At 40.9% G+C, this 26,044-nt stretch overlaps 1 protein-coding gene across 7 annotated transcripts in view; it reads left to right on the top strand.

The window, feature by feature from the left end:
* Cadps2 (calcium dependent secretion activator 2) overlaps positions 1 to 26,044 on the top strand; it is a 520,741-nt gene that overhangs the window by 458,566 nt on the left and 36,131 nt on the right. For all 7 annotated transcript variants that reach the window (XM_026788548.1, XM_026788546.1, XM_026788543.1 and 4 more), the window contains 4 exons: positions 1,243 to 1,390; positions 8,599 to 8,673; positions 22,937 to 23,020; positions 23,129 to 23,161. In XM_026788548.1, coding sequence (XP_026644349.1) covers positions 1,243 to 1,390; positions 8,599 to 8,673; positions 22,937 to 23,020; positions 23,129 to 23,161 — 340 coding nt within the window. The remainder of the gene's footprint in view (positions 1 to 1,242; positions 1,391 to 8,598; positions 8,674 to 22,936; positions 23,021 to 23,128; positions 23,162 to 26,044) is intronic.

The following is a 26,044-nucleotide window of genomic DNA, read 5'->3' as shown; positions in this document are numbered from 1 at the left end:
GACAATACTGTTTTCAGGTCTCCCACCCATTTCTTTAATCAGTAGCACCTACATTATAATAATCACATCAACCATGCGTGTCTCTCTAGGAGTACTGTGATTTATATTCCCAAAATAGCATCTCCTCAAACATCCAGAAACTGTCTACTGAGTTCTCATGCCTTATGTATTGTGTCTGTGTGCAGTGAAGTGGCTAGATAAGCTCAAAATACAATTAGCACCATCCACGTTCTGAGGTTACTCACTGCTTTCTGGAATTTGCCAGTTACATTAGATGATGTAGCAGTGTGCATTCCTTGGCACTTAACCAGAAATAACTCAAAGACTTCAGAGTCTTGCAGATATCCTTTTATTTGTAAACAGTTCTTGCAATGTTAGCATAGCATGCTGATAAGTCAAATGTCTCCTGTGCCTCTACTTATGATGTGTTTATTGTGTCTTTGATTTTGGGGGGAGTACAGATGAGTAACACTTAAATATTAGTTGGAACAACTGAGTACCCCTACCAAGTATCTAAACACATTGAGCCAAGAAAGCCTAGTTCTTAGAGTAATGTAAATGCCCTCCTAAGACAAGACTGTGATTTGGATTATTTAATTTTTAAAACTCTCTCAGCTGTGAGTTACAAGTCTCAAATCTGTAGGTCAGATTATGGTGGTGGTGGTGGGGTCTTTAACAAAAGCCTATAAAATACCTGTTTCACAAGTTTTTACCTGTAACTTCTGGCATTTAAGAGGCAATTTAAATGACATAAAAGGATTGTCGTTTTCTGTGGTTTGTTAGTTTTCCAGCTTTCTAGACTGGTACCTTTTTATTTCATTCTGCATGAACACACAGGATGTCTTCTGCTTAAATGCAAAAAGAACATGTAGTTTTTCTACTTGGATATTAACTTAGGCACTAAGTAAAATTCTCATCAAATATGGCACATGAGATATAACCAAAAGCTTCATTTGGATGTCTCTATTGTCTTGAATGGCTGCATAAACTAGCACTTAAAATACCACTTGGTAAAAAATACAAACTCTGTTCTTCTATAGAAACATCACAGTCTAAGCCTTATTTGAGAAACCTACATAGAACAGCCCAGCAGGTCCCAGTTCCCTACTCCCTAGCTCCAACATGCTACTTACTCTGTTTCTGCTTGTCTTATACTATCAGCTTGTAGAATTGATTTCACTTTTACAAATGGGTAGGATGTATGTCGGGATCTCTTACTCTAATTCATGTTTTAATAACTAGAACAAGAGCTGCGTTTGAACTCAAGCTGCAAAAGGCAAACAAAACCACCGACTTGCGCATCCCAGCTTCCGTGTGCACCATGTTTAATGTATTAGTGGATGCTAAAAAGCAAAGCACCAAGCTTTGTGCCCTGGATGGAGGACAGGAGGTAAGTCCTAGGGGTCAGTAGTGTGACAGGGAGGATCCTCTGCTCTAGACAGCCTCTCCTTTTGTTTATAAGCCTGCTAAAACTTCCCAAGTGGTCTTTAATTTCCCGTATACCATTTTGGTGTTGATGATTTACATAAACATTGCTTGTTGCAAGCAAATAAGAAAGCTAAAATTATGCCTACTTTGTTTATACAAATTTGGAAGACTCAAGAGTTTGCATACGTAAAAAGCAAGGCACAAAAATGATTGCATATGGAAAACTTTATTTATACAGAAGTTTCCTTTTTTAAGGATCAAGTAGACACTGGTTCTTACTGGGCCAAGTGAGTTTGTTCTGTGGGTAAAGGTCTCCGAACTTGCCACCAAACCCAATGGCCTCAGTTTCATATTTGGGACCCATGTAGTGGGAGTGAAATTGCTACAAGTTGTACTTCGTCATCTACACAATGCCAAGGACCCACCCCACCTCTACCTCCATGAACATGAACGCAGAATAAATTAAAATGCAGTTTAAATTTCAATAAACATACTAGTTCTCGCTAATAAAAATTTCATTATTTCACTTTTAAATTTTGTTTGTTTGTTTATTTTAAACTCAAAACTCTGCAACATCATCTTACCTCATGATTTGTTTTTGTTGAAAGTTTGTTTTGGGTAAAAATGGATCCATATTTGTAGATTTGTGTGTTTGCATTTTTACATTGACATTTTGTGTCCTTTCCTGTTGTCATTACTTTTTTCATCATTTCTTTGTTCTTCCCCGTGTTCTCCTTCATCATTACCTCATTTTTCCTCCATCACATGATCCAGTTTAGGAGCCAATGGGTAAGTCTCCTGTTTTGTTTCGGTTTGGTTTGGAGTTTTCTACATTCGTGGGTGGGGGAGAGTGTTGTTTGTTTTTGGAAAAGCCTATCTTACATTTTAGAATTATATACTCTTTGCTTTCATCTTTTTTCAAATTAAAATAACATTCTATTTTCAAGTTTTTTTAAGACATCTAGTGTAGCTACAAAATTAATAGCATGTAAATGCTTATACTTTAGAAGATGTCAGACAGAAACTTTTTCTCTCGGGCTACAGAATCTACAAACTATTCTTACATTTTGAAAACATAAAATTCCTTAAAGCCAAGTGAATTCAGCATCCTTTAAACCAAAGTCCAAATAAATATGCAGGGAGAGAGACTTATTATTTTCAAGTATGTAGATACAGTTTATACTTCCTGTAAAATAATAGAGTTGGAGCTTTAGGTGATCATGAACCCCATGTCAGGGAAACTCCTAAGTACTGGTATCAGGGGGCTAGACCCATGCGCAAGGTCACTTCATACTGAAGAATACAAATGTGGATTTCAATAATCCTCAATAACCTAGGATGTAAGTATCAGCCTCCACTGGTAGGGAGGAATCAGTCTGCACCATGAGACCCATACTAACCCCTAAAAGATTGCCCTAAAGTGGTAAAGTGGTACCTGACCTTTGGAGGTTAAGGCCCTCGAATTTTCATGCATACGTGATTGACCAGATTGCATTCTGTTATTGTCATTATTCAGAATTATTTTTCTTCTGTTACCATATTCATTCTTGTAAATCATTCTGCTGAAACCTGAAATCCAAATATCGGGACCTTACTTATTTAGCTAGCAATTTTATAGACTTGGCTAAGTACAAAGGAAACTAAGAATACCTACTATGTGAACTTCTTTCTTATTTAACCCAGGTATAGATATTTGCTATTTGGATTTCATTTATAGTCATGTATATATGCTCATAATTTTCTGTGTGCAATTTAAGGAGAAAATAGATTTATTATACCATACCATACAGTCATACAAATATATAAGTAACTGATCTGCCAGTGTTACAGAATGTTCAGTAGTTATTGTCTGATCACTCACAACACGATTTATTGCTTCTTATTATCCAAACGAGTAAGCCTCTGGCATGGATGCTAATGGCCCCTAATCACCTCTTCATGTTTTTCAACACCCAGATGTAAGCCTGTGCTGTCAATCTGAGAATATTATCTTAAGTGGCTTCATAAGCTCATTGTTCTCTCATCTAGATGATGGAATCAGCTTCCCACAAATACTGCGCGAATATATTAGTTCTAATATGTACACAGTACCTACAATGTACCAGGCTCTTGTTAAATATGTGTTGAACAATGAACAGGCTGATGTATTCTCACTGCTCTAAAATTCTTCCCCTGCAAGAAATGATTCATTCTAGTATTTAAAAGACAAGTAGCCACTGCATACACAAACGACAAGCCAAGCGATTCTTTGCATTAAGAAGTGAGTTGTTTTGAAGAGTAATCGGCTACTGTTCATTATGTCTGCACCTGTACCTTCTCACCAGAGACAATTAGTTCCCTACAACTTTCACACAATTAATGTAGTTCAAAATGTGCAGGTGTAAAACCTATTAGCAACCCTGAAAAGTGGTAAACAAGCACAAAAGAAAAGGATTGTAATGTTGCTTTTAATCTCCAATGGATACACTTACAGAATTGTTCAGTTCCTCCCTCTGTCTGCCTCCCTGTCTGTGTTTCTCTCTGTGTGTCTGTCTTTCTGTCTCTCTCTCTCTCTTTGTCTCTCTGTCTATGTCTCCCTCTGCCTCTCTGTCTCTTTTCTTTCTCTGTCTCTCTCTGTCTCTGTCTCTCTCCTCTCTGCCAGGATTTGAAATTGTTCCAGAGAGTAACAGAGTTGTTAACAAAACTAGATTAATGGACAGTTCAGAAACATGTAAAACATGTACTATGAAAAATTATGAATGAAACAGAAAGGACGCTAACTCACTGAACTCTAATAATTTGTTATGAATAATATATTGTCATTGACGAAATTAAAAATCCCTCCACTCCTAACCACACCAAAGACCTGCCTGTGTCCCCAGATCGCAATTCTATTTTCTTTTGTGATACGTGATGAGGCAAAGATGCTCTCTGAGGCCCAGTATAGGGGTTAATGAAGTGATTAGTGACTGAATGGTCTACTCACATGACAGGTGTTTATAATGAGTCAGCAGACTTAGGCCAGTCCCGCAGGACCGATGTTGAGATCATAAAACCACCACATTGTTTTAAATCCTTAGTATCCATTACTATAGAAAAGCGGATGACTACCTATGCTGTAGACCTCCATCTACCCCCTGAGCCACGTCACCCTGGTCCCATTGACCGAGAATAAAGAAGTGAGAATTTGAACAAATCAGTGTGTAGCTCAGGTGAACCAGTGGTCCTACTTGGACAGGATTAGTTATTAGTTAAGGGGAGTTTTCCCATTCCCAGAAGAAGCAGACCAGTCCTACTAATGCAACCCAAAACAAGGGCCAAAGTCTAGGCTGCACTGGCGTTTGGTCAGTCTCAGTTTCCAACATATTTGCATGTGAACAGTCCAGTGAAATGATGCTATCCAACTGAGTGGAGCAATGCCAGGATTTTAAACGTGCCTGAGCTCTGAAGCAAGGATTTCTAAATGATTGCCCAAATGTAAATTGAGATTCCGTCTCAGAAGAAGAAAGATATAACCTGTTTGCTTTTGAGGGCAGATGTGGAAAAAAAAAAATCAGCTTGCAACTGAGCTACATTCTGCCAACACTATGGTACATAGGACTAGCAGTTTGACTTGAAATAGCCCAATAAGAATATTTTTAGGGGGCTGGAGAGATGGCTCAGAGGTTAAGAGCACTGGCTGCTCTCCCAGAGGTCCTGAGTTCAGTCCCCAGCAACTACATGGTGGCTCACAACTGTCTGTAATGGGATCTGGTGCCGTCTTCTGACCTGCAGGCATACACACAGACAGAATATTGTATACATAATAAATAAATAAACATTAAAAATTAAAAAAAGAATATTTTTAAATAAATGTAGATGTTTTTACAAGAATTTGCAAAGGTTTTGAAGCTGGGGAGATGGCTTAATCAGCACAGTGCTTGCAATATGAGCATAAGGACCTGAATTCAGTCCCTGGAAGCCGCCTGCAAATGCTTGGGATGCAGGATTGCACTCTGAGATCATGGAGGCAGAAACAGAAGGACCCCTGGGATGTGTTGGCTTGCATGTCTAGCTAAATTGGAAATCCCCCAGACCATTGAGAGACCCTGTATCAACAAACAAGATAAACAACTGCCAAAGAATAGCCCAAGGTTGACCTCTAACTTGCATGTATGAAGACACCCGTACACACATGTGCACACACATACACACACACACATACACACACACGTACACACACACACACATACACATACATCATTTATGAAAGTTTTTGTAGTCAGGGACAAAAACTTTCTAAATTTTTACCAACGATGTTATCTGTTCATTGAAGTGGAAAACAATGTGTTGGTTTTAGCTTAGGCAATAAATAAAGATAGCTTTACAGAAAAATCCTGTTTGTTGCTATCTTGTGATTTAGAGTGTTACCTTTTATCTTGGGAAGCCACCAGGTCTACTGAAATAATTTACTAGCTTTCTTATACCTGTATTGGCATACCCATATAACCCATACCTATGGTTTGCTGTCTTTGCAGAATGGATACCTAAAATATGGATGTTCATACTACATTTTGGCTGGTGTTCCCAGAGGATGGGATGAATCTATAGCAGCTGACTCCCATAGTATTTAAATCTAGTGACCCCCATACTTATTGACCTCTGAAATAATAGATTAAAGGTTTTGATCCTTTTGTTTTTTGTTTTAACTTCACTCGTTCTTATACAGTCATTTCTCTCTCTCTCGTCCTTTCTTTTCTTCTCGTGCTCTATGTCTATATCAGGAATCAAAGAAAGTATATCAATAGATTGTACATTATCAGAATTTCTTGACCCCCCCCCAAGATTCATTGACTTTCTAAGCCTTTCAGTAAAAGGAGTATAAATGACTTCTTGAGTGGCTCATGACTGGTTTTAAGAATGGCCGGAATTAATCCAATGGAAAAATTTAATGTGTAACCTCTAGTATCTTATATGTACTAGCATTCTGAGACATTTTGTTTCTTGAGAATTAAAATATGGAAGCTAGAGAGATGACTCAGTAGTTAAAAACAGTGGCTGTACGTCTAGAGGATCTGAGTTCAACTCTTAGCACCCACATGTTGGTTCACACTGTCTATAACTCCAGACCCAGAAAACCCATGCCTTCTACTGGCCTCCTGCGGCACCAAACAGGCAAGACATATAGGCAAGATATCCATACACACATGAAGAATAAATACAATAAAATATTTTTTTTAAAATATTTAAAGAGTGAAAATATGAAATCAATGGCAGGTAAAGGCTTGAGGCCCAGGCATGTTTAAGAACATGTTTGAGGGACCGTGGGTCTCAGTAGCACTTTCCTGTTGTGGACTGTTTCCATTTTGGTGGAATGTAGGAAGCTCATGTCTGTCTCCTGTATCTCTTTGCGGTTCCTCCCCACAGAAGGGCCATGACAGCAGACATTCCTTTGTGCTGCATAGACATGGGTCTGGAGCAGGGACATGAAAGGGGAGAGGCAAAACTCATTTGCATAAGCTCTTTCAACACCCAGTTCCTTGTGCAGCTTTTGACTGGGGCTGGGAGGCCCTTCTGCAAGGGTATCTGTTGGGTTTCACCCTACAAATCACTTAGTCCGAGTACTGAAACCATTGCATTGGCCCTGAGGCGTGTTCATGGTCCAGGGCATTAACTCGACTACCTACCAGTCAGCTTGTTTGACTGAACATCACTCTTTCGCTTCAATTTTTTTTTTTAAATTGTCTCATTTCCTATACCAACATTCCAACTCTCCTGCAGTGTGAATTCACCCACTATGTTCAAACGCCTGTTCTCTTTGTTCTCTGGGGACCAAAGATTTGGGAGTCAGCAAGGTTTTAAGTGAACCAAACAATTACTACATACCAGAAATCTCAGTGATCAAGTGCATGTGGTTAATCTGAGACTAATGTCAACACACACACACAAACACACACACACACACACTGGGGGGGGGGGTGAAGGGGAGGAGAGAGAAAAAGAAAGAAAATAACTTGGAAGCTCCAACATTATTCTTCATTACTTACACAAGGAGATGATGACCACTCTAGCTATTAGAGCCCTTGAGGGTGTGGGGATCATTTCCTCGTATTCCAAAGCGAGCCTGAGTTGATGTTTTGTTCTGTGTGGAAACTTTGAGACATGTTTTCCGAAGGAAGAAAAATGGCTTTCAAATACATCGAACTTAGGGAACCATTCAGCTGGCAGCTGTGAAGCTGGTCTAATGTTTATCCTGACATGAGTACTTTTAGTCTGTGCACTATGCGCTCTGTTCCTGGAAGCCTTGATCATCAGGATAGGGTTAGTCTTTACAAGTCGCATTTTCTGTGAAGTGGCCATTGGGGACAATCTGCTGTCAGATAAATGCTTCCAAAGAAAGAATTGCTGTTTAAATAGAGGTGCCTACATATGCCAGGAAGCCCAAGCTTCTGCTAATTTAATAAAGGAGCCTTCTAGTAATCTTTAGAGAAGAAAGCAAAAGCAGGAGTCTTTCAGGTTTCTTTTAAATACATCTTTTTTGTATTTATTTAAAGACATCTTGTTGGTGAGGAAGCAGTAATAAAGCTATGGGGAGCAGTGTCGTTTCATTATAGCTTTTATGGCCTATTAATTTGTTACCATCTATTCCCTTTTGTTGATGAAATTTTAATTTTGCCCTTGCTTGAACATGTTGTAAGAATTGTATACGCTGCTGCTCCTGGGCTGACAAAAAGTCTCCTTTTAGGGAGAACAATTGGCAGCGCATTTTATTTCTAGAGCACATTTAAAATAACTTATGAATGAGAGTTGCCAGACATGAAATGCTGTATTAATTAAATCTCCTTTGAGTCCCCTTGTTTCTCTGGCTAAACCAACCCTTTAGAAAAATACAGGGCCACCTTCATTACAGAGGAGAAGACAAAAAGCACCCTTCACATTCCTCTGCCTGAATACGGATAAGGACTCAATTCAGCCGCCGTAATAACCCCATTAGCTGCTTAACTCAACAGCGCACATGGGAAATTTTTCCAACCGCAACATAAAAAAGTGTTGACTGGATGGATCGTTGTCACAGCTTTGTCCTTTAAATGTTCAAAACAATCATTTTAAGTAAATTTGATATGCCGTACCTAGTAGCTTTATAACCGTCATGACTTACAGCAAAGAATTCACGTCTGTATCCACTAATGCATTTTGTCTTTTCAAACCTAGCAACAGTACCATTCAAAAATAGATGATTTGATTGACAACACTGTGAAAGAAATCATTGCACTGCTAGTTTCAAAGGTAATGTATCATTTTTTTCTCCTTTGCAAATGAAATTAAGAAATAATCATCAAATGAAAATTTTTGATATCTCTTATGTTTATAAATATCTAAGTGTGAAATGGTAGTTTAAAAAATAAATGTGACTGGGGTATAACTTAGTGCCAGAGTGCCTACCTGGCATGTACAAGGCCCAGGACTCAATCACTAGCAAAACAAAATAAGTAAATGCATGCAAGAGTACACACACATAGACACAAACACAAACACACGAAGCAAAGTTGTTTCAGTTTTGAGAAAAACTCCAAACAAGAAAATGAACACTGTGTCAACACTGTGGGGATTGATTTGTTTGATTGCTTGCGTGAAGAATTTTGTCATTTCTTGTACTGTTTTCCTTTGCAAAACAATTCTCCTTTCCAAGAATTCTTTATTATATCACATTCACGCTCGCCGTTTTCCTTTCAAAGCAAATCTGAGTATCTTCAGTCTATGAATTTAGCCTGTTTGTTGTAGATCTCCCTAGGGCTGGAGATCTAGCCTTAAGCACAGACAAAACTGGCAGGATCGTATCAGAACTTCACCCCCCAAATTTTCTGCTTGCTGCTTGGAATGCCTTCAATAAATGCAACAGTATTTCATTGTATACATGAAAGTCAGCAATAAATGGCTTTGCCATTTAGCAATTATGTGACTTAGAGGCCACTAAGACATAACAGATGGCTATGGATATAGTTTGCAAAGATTGGGCATGTTCACAGAGGCATGGCCACAAACATAGGTATCATTTGAAATCAAAGCTTACTAAGGAAGTGATGCTGACAGCACCAAGAACTTAAAGAGGTAGAGAATTCATTGGCTAATGGGTTCAAGGTCCTAGCCACATGAGATAGATAAAGACTTTACACTAAGAGCATTGATGTTTGTGATTATTGAATCATCTAATCCAAAACACCTAGAAGAGATGAGCTTATAATGTTCTCATCGGGAAGAAGTGATGATGGTAAAATTAAGTATCCTGTGTTGAAGCACACAGTGTATAAATGTACCAAAACATTATATACTCTGTAAAGATGCACAATTATTAATTGGCTTTTAAATGCTGGAGAAAGAAAATGGATATTCTCTAAGTGGAACTTTGACATGAGCAGTTGCATCTAGCCCTTCAACCTTTATCTCAAAGACGTCAGAAGAGGTTTCATAAAGCAACTGAAAGAATATATCCACTGCAGAGAAAAACCAACACCAGTTTTATAAGTAAGGGATATGGTGTTTAGCTAACAATATAAAAATATTAATCTTCTCTGGGCATGGTGGTGCATGCCTTTAGTCCCAGCACTCAGGAGGCAGAGGCAGGCAGATCTCTGTGAGTTCAAGGCCACCCTGGTAAGTTCCAGGACAGCCAGAGCTGTCATACAGAGAAACCCTGCCTTGAAAAAGACAAAACAAAATCAATCTTCATTAATAATTGATGGAGGAAGGTCATTGGTTAATTAAATAAAGAAGCTGCTTGCCCTGATAGGTTAAAACATAGGTGGGAGGAGTAAACAGAACAGAACGCTGGGAGGAAGAGGAAGTGAGCTCAGAGACTCGACAGCTCTCCTCTCGGGGGCAGACGCCCGAGAGAGACACGATGCTCCACTCTTGCGGGCAGAGGCGAGAGCTCTGCTCTCTGAGGCACACACAATGAAGCTCTGACCCAGGATGAACATAGGCTAGAATCTCCCTGGTAAGCCATCTTGTGGGCTACAGCAGATTATTAGAGATGGGCTAGTCCAGGTGCGAGAGTTAGCCTAAAAGAGGCTAGATAGAAATGGGCCAAGCAGTGCTTAAAAGAATACAGTGTCCATGTAATTATTTCGGGGCATAAGCTAGCCAGGCGGCCGGGGTGTGGCTGGGGTGCTGGGGACGCAGCCCCGCCACTCCTATTACAACAAATAATTTAAGGAGTGCGGATACCAGCTTTTCCAATAAATGAACTTAGATGATTTTAAGTTAACACTGTTGAAAAGCATGAACTGAGCCACTCAAGTTTCATGTGTACAGGATCTAAATTGTTACAGCCTGTCTGGAAGGTATTTCAGAAATATAAAATGTGTTAATATCCTTTTGCCTTTTTGCATATTTCAGAGTACTCAGAGATGTACAAATTATATCTATATAGATTTTGATGTTTGTTGTGTCAGATATTTATATTAATCTGTGATTTGGGAGTCTTAATGATAAAGTATGTTTTAAAATATAGTAGCAAGTGGATAAAAGATGAGTTCTTGAAAGGGTGACGTATGATCTGGGTTTGAACCCCAAGGTTCACAGAGGTTGTGCTGGGTAGTGAGATTATGATCTGGGTTTGCACCCCAAGGCTCACAGAGGTTGTGCTAGGTAGTGAGATTATAGTTGGTGTCATATTTTTTCCCTTTGTGTGTATGTTCCAAATTGTCTGGGAAAAGGTTTTGGCATATGAAATAACCATGAAGAAAAATGGTCGAGAATACTGCTGCCTGTACCCACTACTTTTCTTGATCATATCCATGAGGAAGAGAACTCAAGGAAAGAAGGGTCTCCCTGAACTGACAGTTTCAGAAACTACAGTTTATCATGTTTAGGGACAGACACAGGGCTGGTCACACTGTGTCTGCAGTCAGAAAATAGAGCAAGAATTCCTTGAATTTCCTTCACTCTTTCATGCTGTTCTTTTTCTCTCCTCTGACTGGATACTACTTTCAGATGACTTGGGCTTTTTTTGCTGTTGTTGTGGTTTAATGTTTCTTTCTGCCCTTTATTAGCTGTTAAAGCTCACTGTTAAAGTTGATTTTTTTCAATTCAGCCTTTATGGACTTCTATCATAGAGATTCTTGTTATTATTTGTCTCCTTATTAAACTTATTATTTATGTGTTTTCCTGATTCCCCCAGCTCATGTGTTCTCATATAGTGTAGTAAACTGCTTTGTTAATATGATACTTTATTAATTATCTCAGACTGTTATACATGAATATACTATATTTTGGTCATATTCACCTCAAATTCCTCCTCGTATCTCCTCCCAGGCCCACCCCAGATCCACTCCTCATTCATACAACCTTGTGCCCTTTTTTAATTTTAATAATCCACCAAGTCCAATTTGTGCTACCTATATATTTATGGGTATGAGGCCATGCAACAGAACACAGTAGACCTACCAGGAGCCATACCCTTAAAGAAAACCGACGCTCACTTCCCCTAGATGCTATCAATTATCAACAGGTCCTCATCAAGGGGAATGGGCTCATGTGCCCCTCCCACTCCAAGCTTGAACCCTGACTGTATTTAACTTGGTAGCTCTAGAGGAGACACCCACAGCTTCTGTGAGCTCATCATTTAGTAGTCCCATTATATCCAGGGTATTTGTCAGCTGCAGCCCTCTCCAATCTCTGGCTCTTTATCCTCTTCTTCCGAGATGGTTCCATTTGTAGCTGAGTATACTACAGGTGTTTATTCAATACACTTTGACTAGCATTGAACTTCAGCTTTAGCTGGCAATCACTGTCCAAAAATAAAAACCCAAACTGTCCATTGTGACCTAGAATCTGCACTAATCCATGGGCATAAGAATGTCAGTTTAGAGGGCAGGTTGATGATGAAGGAAGGTCATCGGCTAATAAAGAAACTGCCTTGGCCCATTTTATAGATTAGAACATAGGTGGGTGGAGTAAACAGAACAGAATGCTGGGAGGAAGAGGAAGTGAGCTCAGACTCGATAGCTCTCCTCTCTGGGGGCAGACATGATAACTCTCCTCTCTGGGGCAGACACGATGAAGCTCCGACCCAGGATGGACGTAGGCTAGAATCTTCCCGGTAAGCGCACCTTGGGGTGCTACACACATTATTAGAAATGGGCTAGTCCAGGTGCGAGAGTTAGCTGAGAAGAGGCTAGATATAATGGGCCAAGCAGTGTTTAAATGAATACAGTTTGTGTGTTGTTATTTCTGGGGCATAAGCTAGCCAGACGGCCGGGAGCCAGGCTGTGGGAAGAGGCCCGCAGCTCCCTCAACAGAATAAGAGAGTGAGAAGGGAAGTGGCCGCTTTTTTAAAGGGAGAGAGACCACGCCCCAATGGGCTGGTATCTCAATGGCTATTGGCTGGAGGAGTGGAAGGACCTCCCACAACAGGTTGACACTGTGCCCATTTAACAAAATAATAGTAGATTAACACCCAGAGCCTATGAACTCCACAACCATGGATTCTTAGCTAGATTTACAGCACTAGGCATGTATTTTCTCCTGTGGAACTGGTCTTAAATCTTCTCTGAAAGAGTTGGGTATTCCCATAGCATTTCTGCCGCTATCGAGCCCTTGGACATACCTTGCCACACTGGTTGCCATTGTAGTTCACAGGGTTCACAGCTGTGCCCCCTCCCTTTAGCCTGAATAGCACCTTCCAGTCTGAAAGCCAATCACCAGCAGGGAGGAATCTTCCTGGCCAGTATCACCTTGGTGTCTTCATTTCCTCTGATCAAAGTAAGTGGTGTCTTTAGCAATGGGGTCTCAGTAAGCTTTTTTAGCGTGATTGCTTTGAATTCTGTATCAGACACTTTGTGCATTCCACTTATTTAGGCTGGATAAAGGTTTATTTATCATCCTTCTCTGATTTCATCATCCATGTGTTGGTGCCCATTCCTCCAAAACAACCAGTTGCTTTGTCCAATATTTACAAATTACCTTTAGACAGAAACACCTTTCATCAGTCACCATGGGAAGAAATTTTGCTTGAGCCAACTGACATGGTCTCCAAGTGGGCCAACTGCCAGGGTCTGAGGAGTGGATAAATGGTGGGTTTATTCATTAAGGAAAGAAAATATTTTTATGAAACAGTTCTTAGATGTCAACATGCCAGAAAATTACGTGTGTGCTGGTAAAATACATTGTACAATACCTTAGTCTTTGTTCTCTCTAAATGAGACATCTGGGAAGAGGAGAAGGGTCTATATTTAATATAAGCATCCTTCCCTTTCTATTCCAAGAAATAGCTGGAGATGTACTAGGGTTTGTTCTGCTTTAAATGTCTGATGGAATTAGGCTGTGAATCTGTCCAGCCCTGGGATTGTCTTTGTTTAGCTTAGTTTTACTTCTATGACAGTTTCAACTCATTATTTATTGTTGATATGTCACACCTTTTTGCTTCAATTTGGAATTTGGTTATGTGTTACATATTTTTCAATTTACTGCAGTTTAAGTTTAAAAATATTCTTAAAAGATGGGCGGGAAAGATGGCTCAGAAGTAAGAATACTGGCTGCTCTTCCAGACAGCTCAGGTTTGATTCCCAGTAGCCACCTGGCGGCTCACAACTGTCTGTAACTCCAGTCTCAGGGATATGATGCCCTCTTCCGGCCTCCTCAGGCACTAGGCACCCACGTGGGTACAGATAAACATGTAGGCAAAATTCCTGTACACATACATACATAATAAAATTTGTAAAATACACTCCTTAATGAACCTATTTGTGTATAGTCTCTACCCCTCATCTATCTGTCTGTCTGTCTGTCTGTCTGTCTCTGTGATGTGTGTGTGTCTCCATCTCTCACTCACTTGCTCTTCTGTTTATTTATTTATCAGGTCTTTTCTCTCTTTTAGTGAGTTTGGCTAAGGGTTCATCAATTTTATTTTTTTATAAGAATAACTCTCCATTTTACTCTTTTATGTCACTATTATTTGCTTCTCTGGTTTTTAATTATATCTGCTAATTATGGATTTTGTTGAGACCTTGCACATTGTTAATTTATTATTTGTGTTTTTTTAACATAGTCACTCAATGCTTTCCTGCATTGGTGTATCTCACAGTTTCTGGTAGTTGGGTTTCCATTTTTGTGTTTTTCAGATTTTTTATTAGTGTTTTCAAATATGTATGTCTGTGTGTGGGCATGCACATACACATGTGTGTGGGCATGCACACACCACAGAGCCAGAAGCATGAGATGCCCCATGTTCCGGTGGTAGTAAACTACCTGACATGAGGGTTGGGAATTTGCTCTGTAGATCAGGATGATCTTGAACTCTGTAGAGGTCAGCCTGTCTTTGCCTCCCGTGTGCTGGGATCAAGGCATGCATCGTCACGACTAGGCTAATGCAGATAATCTTAGGGCAGAAGCTTGTATACTTTAAGTACTATTTAAATGATAAACCACGTTCTTATTGTTGCTCTTGTGTTTGACTACAAGCCCATATTTCCAGTGGCCTCCTGCCTACCTCCACAAGTCAGTTTTTGTGAGAATGTGAGCATCAACTTCAAACTCAATGCTGTTCCTCGGCATTTCCTGAGTCCACTGATTGATGTTAATTGTCTCCACATTGTAAAAGCATCTTCATCCTGGGATCCTTGCCTTCTTAGAATCCTCTGAAGCTCCTCACAGGAGAGGGTACCAGAGCCTATTGAGTCAATCTCCTGAACATGCCCTTTTCTTCTCCACTCTATTCTCACTGCTACCCTCTTTTCAATTTTTGTTTAAACCCATACTTCAGAGATTGCCACCATGCTTCCCTTCCACTAGTCAGGCCTCTGCAATGCAGCTGGGGTGCCTTACAGAACACAAGGGAGGCCGTGTCTTCAAGGTGCTCCCTGTGGTTGGCTGTGCCTTACGGCTTTGACATCGGTTTCTCAGTTGCACCTTTCACTTGAGTTTTGTTAACGTCCCATGAGAAGTGCTTGTTGTCTTTGGTGACGCAGTGTTTGGGAGGACATTTTCCATACCTCAACCTTCCCTAGTATCCTTTCCTCCCTACCCTAATAACTAAGAGTAATGCCACACAGAAGAGTAAGAATCCTCAGAGTAGTTTGGAAGAGGCTCACGCATACACCAGATGTCACCTCCCTGTTTTTTCCAGGCTCATCCCTCTTGTCCCTCAGACACTCCTACTCACATCCCACCCAGGCTCTAGTGTTTCCAGCATCCTAGTGACTTCTCTATTGCCTGTTTAAGCTCTGTACCATTTCACAACCTGACTCCCTGCTCAGAAGCTCTTTCTCCCTTTATTCCTGTAGTTCCACTGAAATAGTCTCCGATTTCCTTCTTAGAAGCCATATAACCCCCCTAGCCAACTTCAATTTGTTTACCCACACCTTTCTCCATCACTTACCGTGTGTCCGCATGTGAGTCTCTCTGTCTCTTGCAGTCAAGAATCTCATTCTCTTTCTCCGTCAAACTATATACTATGTGGAGTGCTTCTCGTGCAACGGGGTTTGTTGAGTGACTAGTAGTAAAAGAATATGAAAGTTACATCTGGAAAATACTGAACAAATCTGCTTCACTGCCAGTGCTCTGGGTCAGTTCTGTCTGTGACATGGAACACTGAATAAATCGCTTTTCATGAGAGTACCTATTGTTTTAAAAGATTTAAATGGAAAGGACAAGAAAAAAAGCATCGGTTCTCATGATCATGAGGCATCCATGATTTTCAAGATATAGCTGTGTGCCAGGCAGTGTGTTCAACGCCAGGAATACAGTGCTAGCAAAACAGACATGGTCCTGCTCTTTGGGGAGCTGTCTGAACCCTTGGGAGAAGCGAGCTAACAAACATTCCGTCCAGACGGGTGTGTGGTGTATCACAAACCATATGGCACAGTGCCTCAATGTAGTTGGAGGACAGCGCAGGTTTTCTCAAGCAGAGGCTGTGTTCTAAACAATGAAAGAGTCAACCAAAAAAAAAAAAAAAGAGGGACATAGCAGTTAGGTGGAAGACGCTGCAGGCACCAGGGCCTGGTGTAAAATGAAGCTGAAAGAGGTGAGGAGAAGCTGATAGGATGTGCTAAGGAGCTTTGAGCCTTGATCCCAAGAGCAGTAGGAAGTCACTGAGAAGATGGGAGAGGTGCAAGGCGGGGTGAAGAATTAACCAGCTCTGTATTAGAAGATGCGTCAGATGGCCTATAGCAAACAGACTTCACAGACGGTTTCTACTTTGACCTCTAGGAAACTAATCCCAAGCATTTAAGATGTATCATGAGCAGGATTTACCACCGTGCCGAGGCGGCAAACATTGAGAGGGCTACCCTTAGGTTTATGACATGATTCACAGAAAAGAATCAAGTGTCATCCGGTGATTCGGGTGCCCTGCAAAGAGAAACAGATTTGGAGAAGAAAGGTCCTGATGACATGATAGCTCACAGTATGATTAAGTTTGAGATATCCAAGGGAGATGCCAGTAGAGATCCTTAGATATGGAGGGGGGAGGGGAAGTGGACGGGCTGAAATTATCAATGTGATAATTTGAAAGGATGCACCCTCAGTAGCTGTTACTCCCAGCCCTGAGGGGCTGTAACTGCAGCCCCCAGAGGAGACGTAGAAAACAGAAGGGAACTGAGAACATTTTTACCAAGGGGGAAAAAAAATGGAAGATAGAACACTAACTCTCAGTCTAATGCTAAATGTTATAGCGATTGCCACCTTGTGTTAAAAATTAGTTAAGTCACTCAAAATCTGGGATAATAAGAGAAACAACACGTAACACTCACTGAAGTTAAGCTGTTCTGACTGAGAGAAAGGATGGGAGACCCATCTGTGGGGTCCCATCTCCCCAGGGTGGAACTAGTGTCCACATTACAGTTCACCCATTTATAAATGAGAAAAGAGACAATTGAGGTCATACTAGGAGAATCCTACTGGCCCCTAAACCTGTATCACTTCTACAGCTCCCTACAGAACTCAAGAAGATCACAGAGGGAAAGAGTAGCAACACCACCCTCTAGTCTTCCTTGTGTATGGTTTGTACAAGCCAGCCCCAAGGCCTGCTCATTGGATGTTAGTTCCGCACCTGCATGCACACAAGACTGGTTTGGACAGGAAGATGAAAATGGAAATCATTGCATGTAGTGGTGCAGATACCAGAAAGAAAAAAAAAAAAACCTTGGGACATTGGTTCTTTGTCAAGAATTAAGAATACAAAAGTGAACACCAGTCAGAATGTCTTCTCATCACTGAGGCACTGTTTGTCTGGGTATGAATTAAAAGAGCATTGCAAGAATGCTCAACTTCCTTGATCCTCAAATATTGTTGGAAAGGAAAAAAGGAGAACAGAATATTGTAAGGGAAATACTTTCTCACTGAGTGTATAGATATAGATATGTAGATTCATAAAGTAATGTGAGGGTCCACATGCTCTTTCTAAGAACACAGAATGCTTTATCCCAAATTCCTCTGAGGAATAAGGTGGACAGAGAGGAAATATCACTTAACTACCTTGATGTGATAATAATATCTTGCCAGCTCAGCATGGTAAAATTATTTTGATTAAATTTGCTTCTTTGGATCAGCGCCATCTATGCAGAAGGTACCTGATTAAATCCAAGTATGTGCTTCAAAGGTATGGCAAATGCCGTTAAGGGTTCTTCCCAGGGAGGTGGGAACTAAGGCAGGCCACTGCACTGGGGATTACAAAGGAAGAAGAAACAATGAAAGAAAACAATGAAGGTAACATCTGGGCTAGGTGTGGTGTTTTGGACACCGTCTTAGAGAGTCTTTGCAGAACAAGATACTTTACAAATAAACACAAGCACTACCCATCCTTCACATAGATGTCCATGATCTAGAAAGATGTTTCCAGGGTGACAACAAAGCATCAAGGAACTGGCTCATGCCTAAAGAAAGAACGGAGAAAGAGCCATCGTGTTAGTGATAGTTTGTTGAGGGAAGAAAACCTATCTTATAGGCTCTGATTATCTGGTTGTGTGTGAAATGTTAATACTAGTTAGTCCTTATCTTAACAAAAGCATCTGCTGGTCAATAGCCTGAGTCTCCCTTGTTTTTACCCACAATAACATGCTTTTTTGTGATCAGTCTTACTATGAACAACTGCCCTTTCTGTCAAGAAAAATTAAACTTTGCAGCGGAAATGAAATGAAGCAACTAGCCCTTGTTTACTCCATGACTGAAGAGGCAGTAGCCGTGTGAAGAGCCCAGCAACCTGTCGTCCCCACCACTTCTCAGAATTTGTGGCTTTTATATCCTGCTCTGAATATATGAATCACGCACAGCCTGTTGCAATGGTTCTTCTATCCTCTTACGATTCAGCAGGGGATTGAAAGCATCACGCCTTGTGGCACTCCTCATGTCTGTCCCACCAGTTGTTTCAGAGTGGCGCCATCTTACGTTTCCTTGAGAGTGTGTATCATGAGGGAAAGGCAGTAATTACCCAGACTCCGAGTGGTAAATGTTGCTCAAACAAACCCAGTGCACGACATCCACAATAAAGAGCAGGGAAACAAAGAAACTGCAGTGTTTCATTCCACCCCAACGCCCTCAGGAGAGCAGAAAGCACAAGGCAGAGACATAAGTATTTATCATCTCCCAGAGCTGTATGGAGAAAGTTCACAGGAAACAGTTAAAGATGCAGCAAGGAAGCTCAGCATTTAGCTGGATTTCATTGGATTCTTGCTGTTTTGTGCGATTAAAAACCAAATGGGAAAATATGCCATCACTAATCTTGATTTTTAATAAAGTCTGACTTGGAAGGTAGCTTTTCCATCGCCAGGCCCGCAACAACAATCCTACAAAGGAAACCTTCCTGTAGGAACTGGAGCTCACTTGGTTGATCCCAGGGGTGCAATCTCTATAAGCCTTTAGAGTCTCTCTTGTGTTTGTGCCTCCCTGGGGACCATTTGGGACAGGGAGGAACCCAAACAGAGGCTTCCTGCTATGGTTGAACTAAAAGCAAAGAACGCTGTGTGTGTCATGACTGTGGTCTACGTACAGGATTTACTCTGATATAGTCCAGCAGTGTTATATATCCAGAGACAACAAGACAGGCTACCAGGTGCCTCAATAGAGAAATTTCTTCCCTCCTTCCTATCCAGGAGGCTTCCCAAGTGTCATTTCATCGACTCCATGTCTGCCATCCGACTGTCCAAACCTCCATGAGGTTATCTACTTTTTTTTAAAAAGTGTAAACCTTTCAGAATCATTCTTTCCCTCAAGTTTTGGTTTACCGTGTGTCCAAATAACATAAGCCACATCCGGCTCATGCCATGCCCATTTGTGTTCATGTCTTCTCCTTGCACAACTTTGTTTGTAACTGAAAAAAAGAGACCTAGATCTCTTCCATGCTTGTCTTTTTGGTCTTCATTGTTTAATGATAATTATAACATAATAACATTCACCAAGCACTTCTTAGGTGCTTGGGCACATTTTTTTTTAAACTGGATCATCTCAGTTTTCTCAGTTCCGTGGCATTATGGTGAAGAACTAGGCCAGTAGGGCAGACCGCCTGTCTTCAAAGCCTTTCTCCCAAGCTACCCACCCAGTGTGCTCAAAGAAAAGCAGAGTTCAAGTGGTCTGACAGCCTCAACCCCACCCACCTCTAGACACCTCCATAGATTGCTCTGACTCAGACCTACTGGCTGTGAGCCACACTCATTAGCAACTCCTTGTCACCCAACTGTCCTACATGTGTCTTAAAAGAGTCAGATATTCCGAAATATCCTGACCATAACTTAATCACAGCAGAGATGCTCCTTCTTTCTATGTCTTTAGTATTGGCTGTTTTCAATCTTTTCCTATTCATGACCTCACTGTTCTCAGTGCCATCATAGTCAGGTGATCTAGTAACTTCATCTTCCCCAAGAGGCAAGAGAAGCAAAAAGACCCAATCTATCCAGACAGTAGCAGAGCTACAGCCTGTCTCCTCATTCACCTGTAGGATTTCTGCCTCTACTGTATTCACCCGTATTAGCAGAGTGACTGAACACGGCATGTGTCTTTGATGCCTCAGGTTGTCAGGTAACCAAAGTATTTGTCTCTCCTCCAGACAAATAAGATCACCTGGCACACATTTGCTCTCAAGATGTGAGCTATAAGAGATGAGGCATTTTCCACAGAGGGCCATTAAGTCTGGAATTCCCTTCCCCTGGTCTGACAGAGCTCTGGAGAGTTGGTCTCCTGGGTCTTGACAAACCACATTACGTTGAGCTAGGCAGCCAGTCGTACTTGTTAAGAGAGCTTAGTGGGCAGGAAGAACGTCGTAAGTAGACTCTGAGTCCTGAGCAATTTGTAATTTTGCAGTTTTCACTGCTTAGAACCCTGAAGATGGTTACCCAATTGAATGTAATTCTCCTCGAGAAATACAACTTTGGTCTGCAGTTTGCATGATTGTATTTCTATGTTCTTACATCATATCGCAAATGATGTGGTGAAGAAGCCTACAGGGAAGTTTTTGTTTCTTTTGCATAAACTATTTTGCAGTAATTGACCAGCCATGGAGAGCTGATCATCTCCTGTGCACTCAGAGTGAGTTCTGTGGCCACCGGAGACTAATAAGACACGTCCCTGGAACTATTATCACTTTGTTGAAGAAGCTGCTATGTGAACAAAAACGAGCCTTCGTTAATTTCCCTTTTCATATTTAAAAAACCTTGTCGGTATTTTCCCTTTGGGAGTATGTAATTTGTCAATAGTACCTATTATTTTAGATATACAGAAAAGAGAAGCAGGGTAAAACGTCCTTATTAATTTACTTTTTTTCACTGATCTTCACGTCAGATATATGTTCCCACTCATTAAAATAAGATTTTTCCAAATTTATATTGCTGAATCCTTTTTTATGTTATAGAAATATAAAATTGTCCACTGAGATGGCTCATCAAATTAGGGTGCTCGCAGCTAAGTCTAATGACCTCCGTTGGATTCCTGGATAGGACCCATGTGATAAATGGAGAGAACTGTTTGTCCTCTGACCTCCATGTTCATACTGTGTCATACACGCACATCAATAAATAATGCATTTATTAACACGAAAATGTCTGTATTATTTTAGGGCTAAGTGTGGTGACACGTGCCTTTAATCCCAGCACTTAGGAGGCAGAGACAGCTGAATCCCTGAGCTTGAGGCTAGCCTGATCTACATAGTGAGTTCCAGGCCAGTGAGAGCTACATAGTGAGTCCCAGGCCAGTGAGAGCTACATAGTGAGTCCCTGTCTCAAAAAAAAAAAAAAAAAGCAATCATATATTATATATGAGAGAGGGGGTGGCAGGCAGGCTAGGGATGCAGCCTATATTGATAGAATGCTTGCTTACCTAGCAGGCACAAAGCCTGAATTTTGATCCTCAGCATCAAATAAAGTAGGCATGGTGTTGCATGCACTCAGAAGGTGAAAGCAGGTGCATCAGAAGTTCACAGTCACTCTTGAAGACATGGACGTCCAAGGCCAGAATGGGACACATAACACCCTGTCACAGAAACAGAGATGGGGAAGGAGGGAGTGGAGGGGTTTGGAAGAGGAAAAAGGAAAGGGGGAAGAGGAGATGGAAAAGAAATGTTTTCTGTATCTGAAACATTTCTGAAGTAATTTGAATTTCACTCCTTCCTTCCCCCAACACCCGCATGTGTAGAACAAATGAAGTCTACATTGTACTGCTCCTCAGGAAGCAGGGATGATCCCCAAGTATCACGATTAGAACTGTCTGATAAATGCTTATTAAAGTGTGGCAAGCTTTTTCCCAATGTTGTAAAAACTTTGAATGTCTCAGCTCTCTTCTGTTGCCTAGTCTGCACTGGTCAGTCCCCTCTTTATATGTCAAAAAAAAAAGTGGATCTCTAGGCAAACCATACATAATAGATATTTAAGTTTAGCTATCATTGTTTGCAAGTGTCTGAAATGTTTTTAAAATGATTCCTACTTACTAATGGTTTAAATCAGAGGTGTTCAGCCTTTTTTGTTTCTCTGGACCACACTGGATGAAGGACTTTCTTGAGCTACGTGCAGAGGTGTCCAGCTCACAATCTATGGGTTACAAAACTGTGTGTGTGTGTGTGTGTGTGTGTGTGTGTGTGTGTGTGTGTGTGTGTGTGTGTTCCTTGGCTGTCCCCAATTAGAACTGTCTGGTAAATGATTGTTAGAGATATGAAGTGGAAATGGAGAGAGAAAGTGATACTGTGACATGACATTGTCATCTATAAAACTGATGATCAGGGATGGCTCAATCAGAAAAAAAAACAATGTTTTAAGTAAGTTTATAATTTAAGGCTCCATTCATAGCTAAACCAGGTCAAATATGCTATTTTATTTCTATTTTTAGAAATATTCTATTTTTAGAATATTTCTATTTTTAGAAAGTAATGTATTGTTTCCAGCAGTGGAAAGGGATCTTGGAGCTTGTGTTCTGAGTCACAGAAACAAGCATTACAAGTTTGCCTGAACTCAGCTGTCAGTGTATTCGCTGTGGGGCTTTCTTGTCTTAGAAAAGTTCTTTATGGGTTGTGTGCCCTGTCCTTGTACTACACGCACAGAGGCGTTCTCACCGCTCGCCATGCACTCTGTTGCAGTTTGTGTCGGTGCTGGAAGGGGTGCTGTCCAAGCTGTCCAGATATGACGAGGGCACTTTCTTCTCATCCATACTGTCATTCACTGTAAGTATCTCACACTGTAAGTTCTCTTGTGTTGCCTTGTAACAGTGACCACAGTACTTGTGTATCCGCTAAGAATCCTCATGGTTATCCTTTTCTTTCCTGTTTAAGGTGAAAGCGGCAGCAAAATACGTTGATGTCCCTGTAAGTATTTGTAAATAATGTGTTTATTCCCTTCCTCCCTCCCTCTCTCCTTCCATCCACCCACCCTTCCTTCCTTCTCTCCCCAGCCCTCCATAATTATTCAGCACTGGCTGACTTCAGTTCTTTAAACCAGTTCCATCCCTTGGGGAGTAGTTTCCTTCCCTTAAGCCAATCCTAACCCTCATAGTAAAAGCTCAGCAACACCTTTTTTTTTTTTTTGCTGTTTAATTTTTTTCCTGTAACTTGGGAGCTGTCAAAAAGTTAGTCTGTCATGAAAACATGGCATTAGAGCTCCAAAAAAGAACTTACAGACCTCCAGGGTGGGACAGAGAATACCTTACGCGTATAAAACAGTACTCTCCTTACTCATTATAGAAAGGCTCTCACAAGTTTCTAGTCAGAATTAAAATAGCAACAAAGGTTCACCAGGTAAGTCAATGAACCCAGATACAAAGGTGATAAATAATAATCACTCGTTTAAACTCGTTTTGTTTTTCAAAGACTTCTTTGGAACTAATACATGATCTATAAATTTGTTCAAAAATTAAGATACCAAGACTGGAAATCATGGAATAAGATAAATGCATAAACCAATTTAGTATACTATTTTGAAGCTGTACTGAATTATTTTGGGCTTTAAATTCTATTAGTATCACTTTCAAATATATGGTTTATAGATGATCCAAGTCTAAACTGATCTAATTATGGACTCGAGCGTACGTTATCAATTTCCACACGATTAGATCATGGTGACTAACCTTAAACACAGCACATTGCTGGATTCTAACTCAACTCTTTGTTCCTGAGCATCAGCTGGGGAGCATTGCTGTGCATGTAAGCAGTGTGACTGCTGAGAATCTCTGAGCAACAGTTGGAGGTGGTTCTTATTTTTCGAATGCTTGCCTGCGTTTTGTCACCAGTGTGACCAATGTAGTCTTAAGTGGACATTATAAACTAGAAGGCCCTGGGTGTTTTTGTCATTCATTGGGATTTCTTTGGAACATTTTACTTAAAGAACGACCCCCCACAGAAGCCTCTGCACCCTGTCTGTCATGTACTTAGGATCAGAGCGGGGAAATACATGGGTTTAAATACATGCATGGAAGACAGAAGTGGAGAACTTAAGGGATTTTTTAGTTTATGTATTCAGAAAGACAAGCTACCATGTACACATTACTTCCTTGGACTACTTATATATCATATGATAGGTTTCATCTTGAATTTTAATAGGATAGGGTATCCCAATTACTTATGTCTCTCGAGCTTTTGATGCTCTCAAGGTGACTATAAACTAGGTCCTATATGCCATAAAATGTTAGTTGGGAGAAGCAGAAAGTGCTTCATCCACTCCCTTCACTACAGAAAGAACATCCCTTGACATCCTTTTCAAAGATGCTCTCAGCTCTGTTTAGGTATTTCAGTGGTCGCAAACTGGCCTTTAGGCATCCTGCTCTTAAGTATGCTAACCTGACCTTCTGCACATCTGTGAGTTCTACCTGCCAATCCTAGTTCTGTTCTTTGTTCAACAGTATAATCCTTCAACTATATGATGATCTTTGTCATGGTTCCTCTCCCCAGGAGCTGTGGTGGCTATTAAAATGCATGAATTATCAGAGCAACTCTTATTCTTTGGGTTAGGTACCCTTAAGTCTTCACTGAACCGCCTGTGTTGGATGTGTTCCAGACCATGGGCATTCTTAATGGAACTGTGCACCCCATACCTCCAGTGGCTGAGAGTCTGGGAATGGAATAGTATACAGACATGCCATCATGGGCAATGCTGCTTTGGCCATTCCCAGGCTCTTCATCATATCTATCACTGCTTAGACGAATTGTAACTGCCATGGCCACTGCTCAGCCAAGTTATCCCCTGGAGCAGAGCTATCTGTCCTGTACACGCACACACACACACACACACACACACACACACACACACACCCCTCAGGGCACATACACAGTTGATTAATATTAATTAATTCTTTTCACACAGAGGTTCACTGGCCTGGGACTTAGAAATGGCTGAGTTTTCATTCTTTCTATATGGCCTTGGACAAATGAATTAACAGTATAGCCTGGAGCTTTCCCTTAGGTGACCTCAGTTTAGTCTCCTATAAAATGAGCAAAGGAGTTATGTGACTTGCAGCAATCCTATGACAAGCTTCTAGGCTTTGAATTCTAAATATCTGTTAAAGTCCAAGGGAAAACTGGTCCCAAGATGTTTCCCATAGGATGATGAGAAGGAAAGTTCTAGGAAAGCAGTCTGGGACAGGAATAATACCTTCTCACAATACTTTCACTTGCTGGACATTATTTTGACAAATAAGTAGAAATACTGACCCATTATAAAATTTAAAATTACCTATGAAATAATTAAATATCTATTTTCTAAAAGGAGGAAGGGAGATTCATGTTCCCAAGACCTGATCACGTGAAAGAAATTACCACACAATTGAGGTATGAGAGCTAGTAAGAAATTGTTTGGCCAGGCATGGTGGTGCATGCCTTTAATCCCAGCACTCAGAGGTAGAGGTAGATGGATCAGATCTCTGTGAACTGAAAGCAAGCCTGGTCCAGGCGAGTTCCAGGCCAGCCGAACCTACATAGTAAAACCCTGGATGAAAGATGTGGGTGAAAAGGAGGAGAGAGGTAGAGTGTTCAAATCGAGTGACCAAAGTGTATCATTTATGAGCACAAGCTTAGTAGATGCGCTCACCATCCCATCAGAGAGCTTTACAGTATTCATGTTGATGAGGATTTCAGGTGGTTTAAAATTTGGAGGGGGAGCCAGGCGGTGGTGGCGCAAGCCTTTAATCCCAGCACTCGGGAGGCAGAGGCAGGCGGATCTCTGTGAGTTCGAGACCAGCCTGGTCTAGAGAGCTAGTT

Source organism: Microtus ochrogaster, unplaced genomic scaffold, assembly GCF_000317375.1.
Source record: "Microtus ochrogaster isolate Prairie Vole_2 unplaced genomic scaffold, MicOch1.0 UNK4, whole genome shotgun sequence".
In the NCBI taxonomy this organism is placed as follows: Eukaryota; Metazoa; Chordata; class Mammalia; order Rodentia; family Cricetidae; genus Microtus; species Microtus ochrogaster.
Note: the sequence above shows the minus strand (reverse complement) of the source record. Positions and strands in the feature narration are given on the sequence as shown.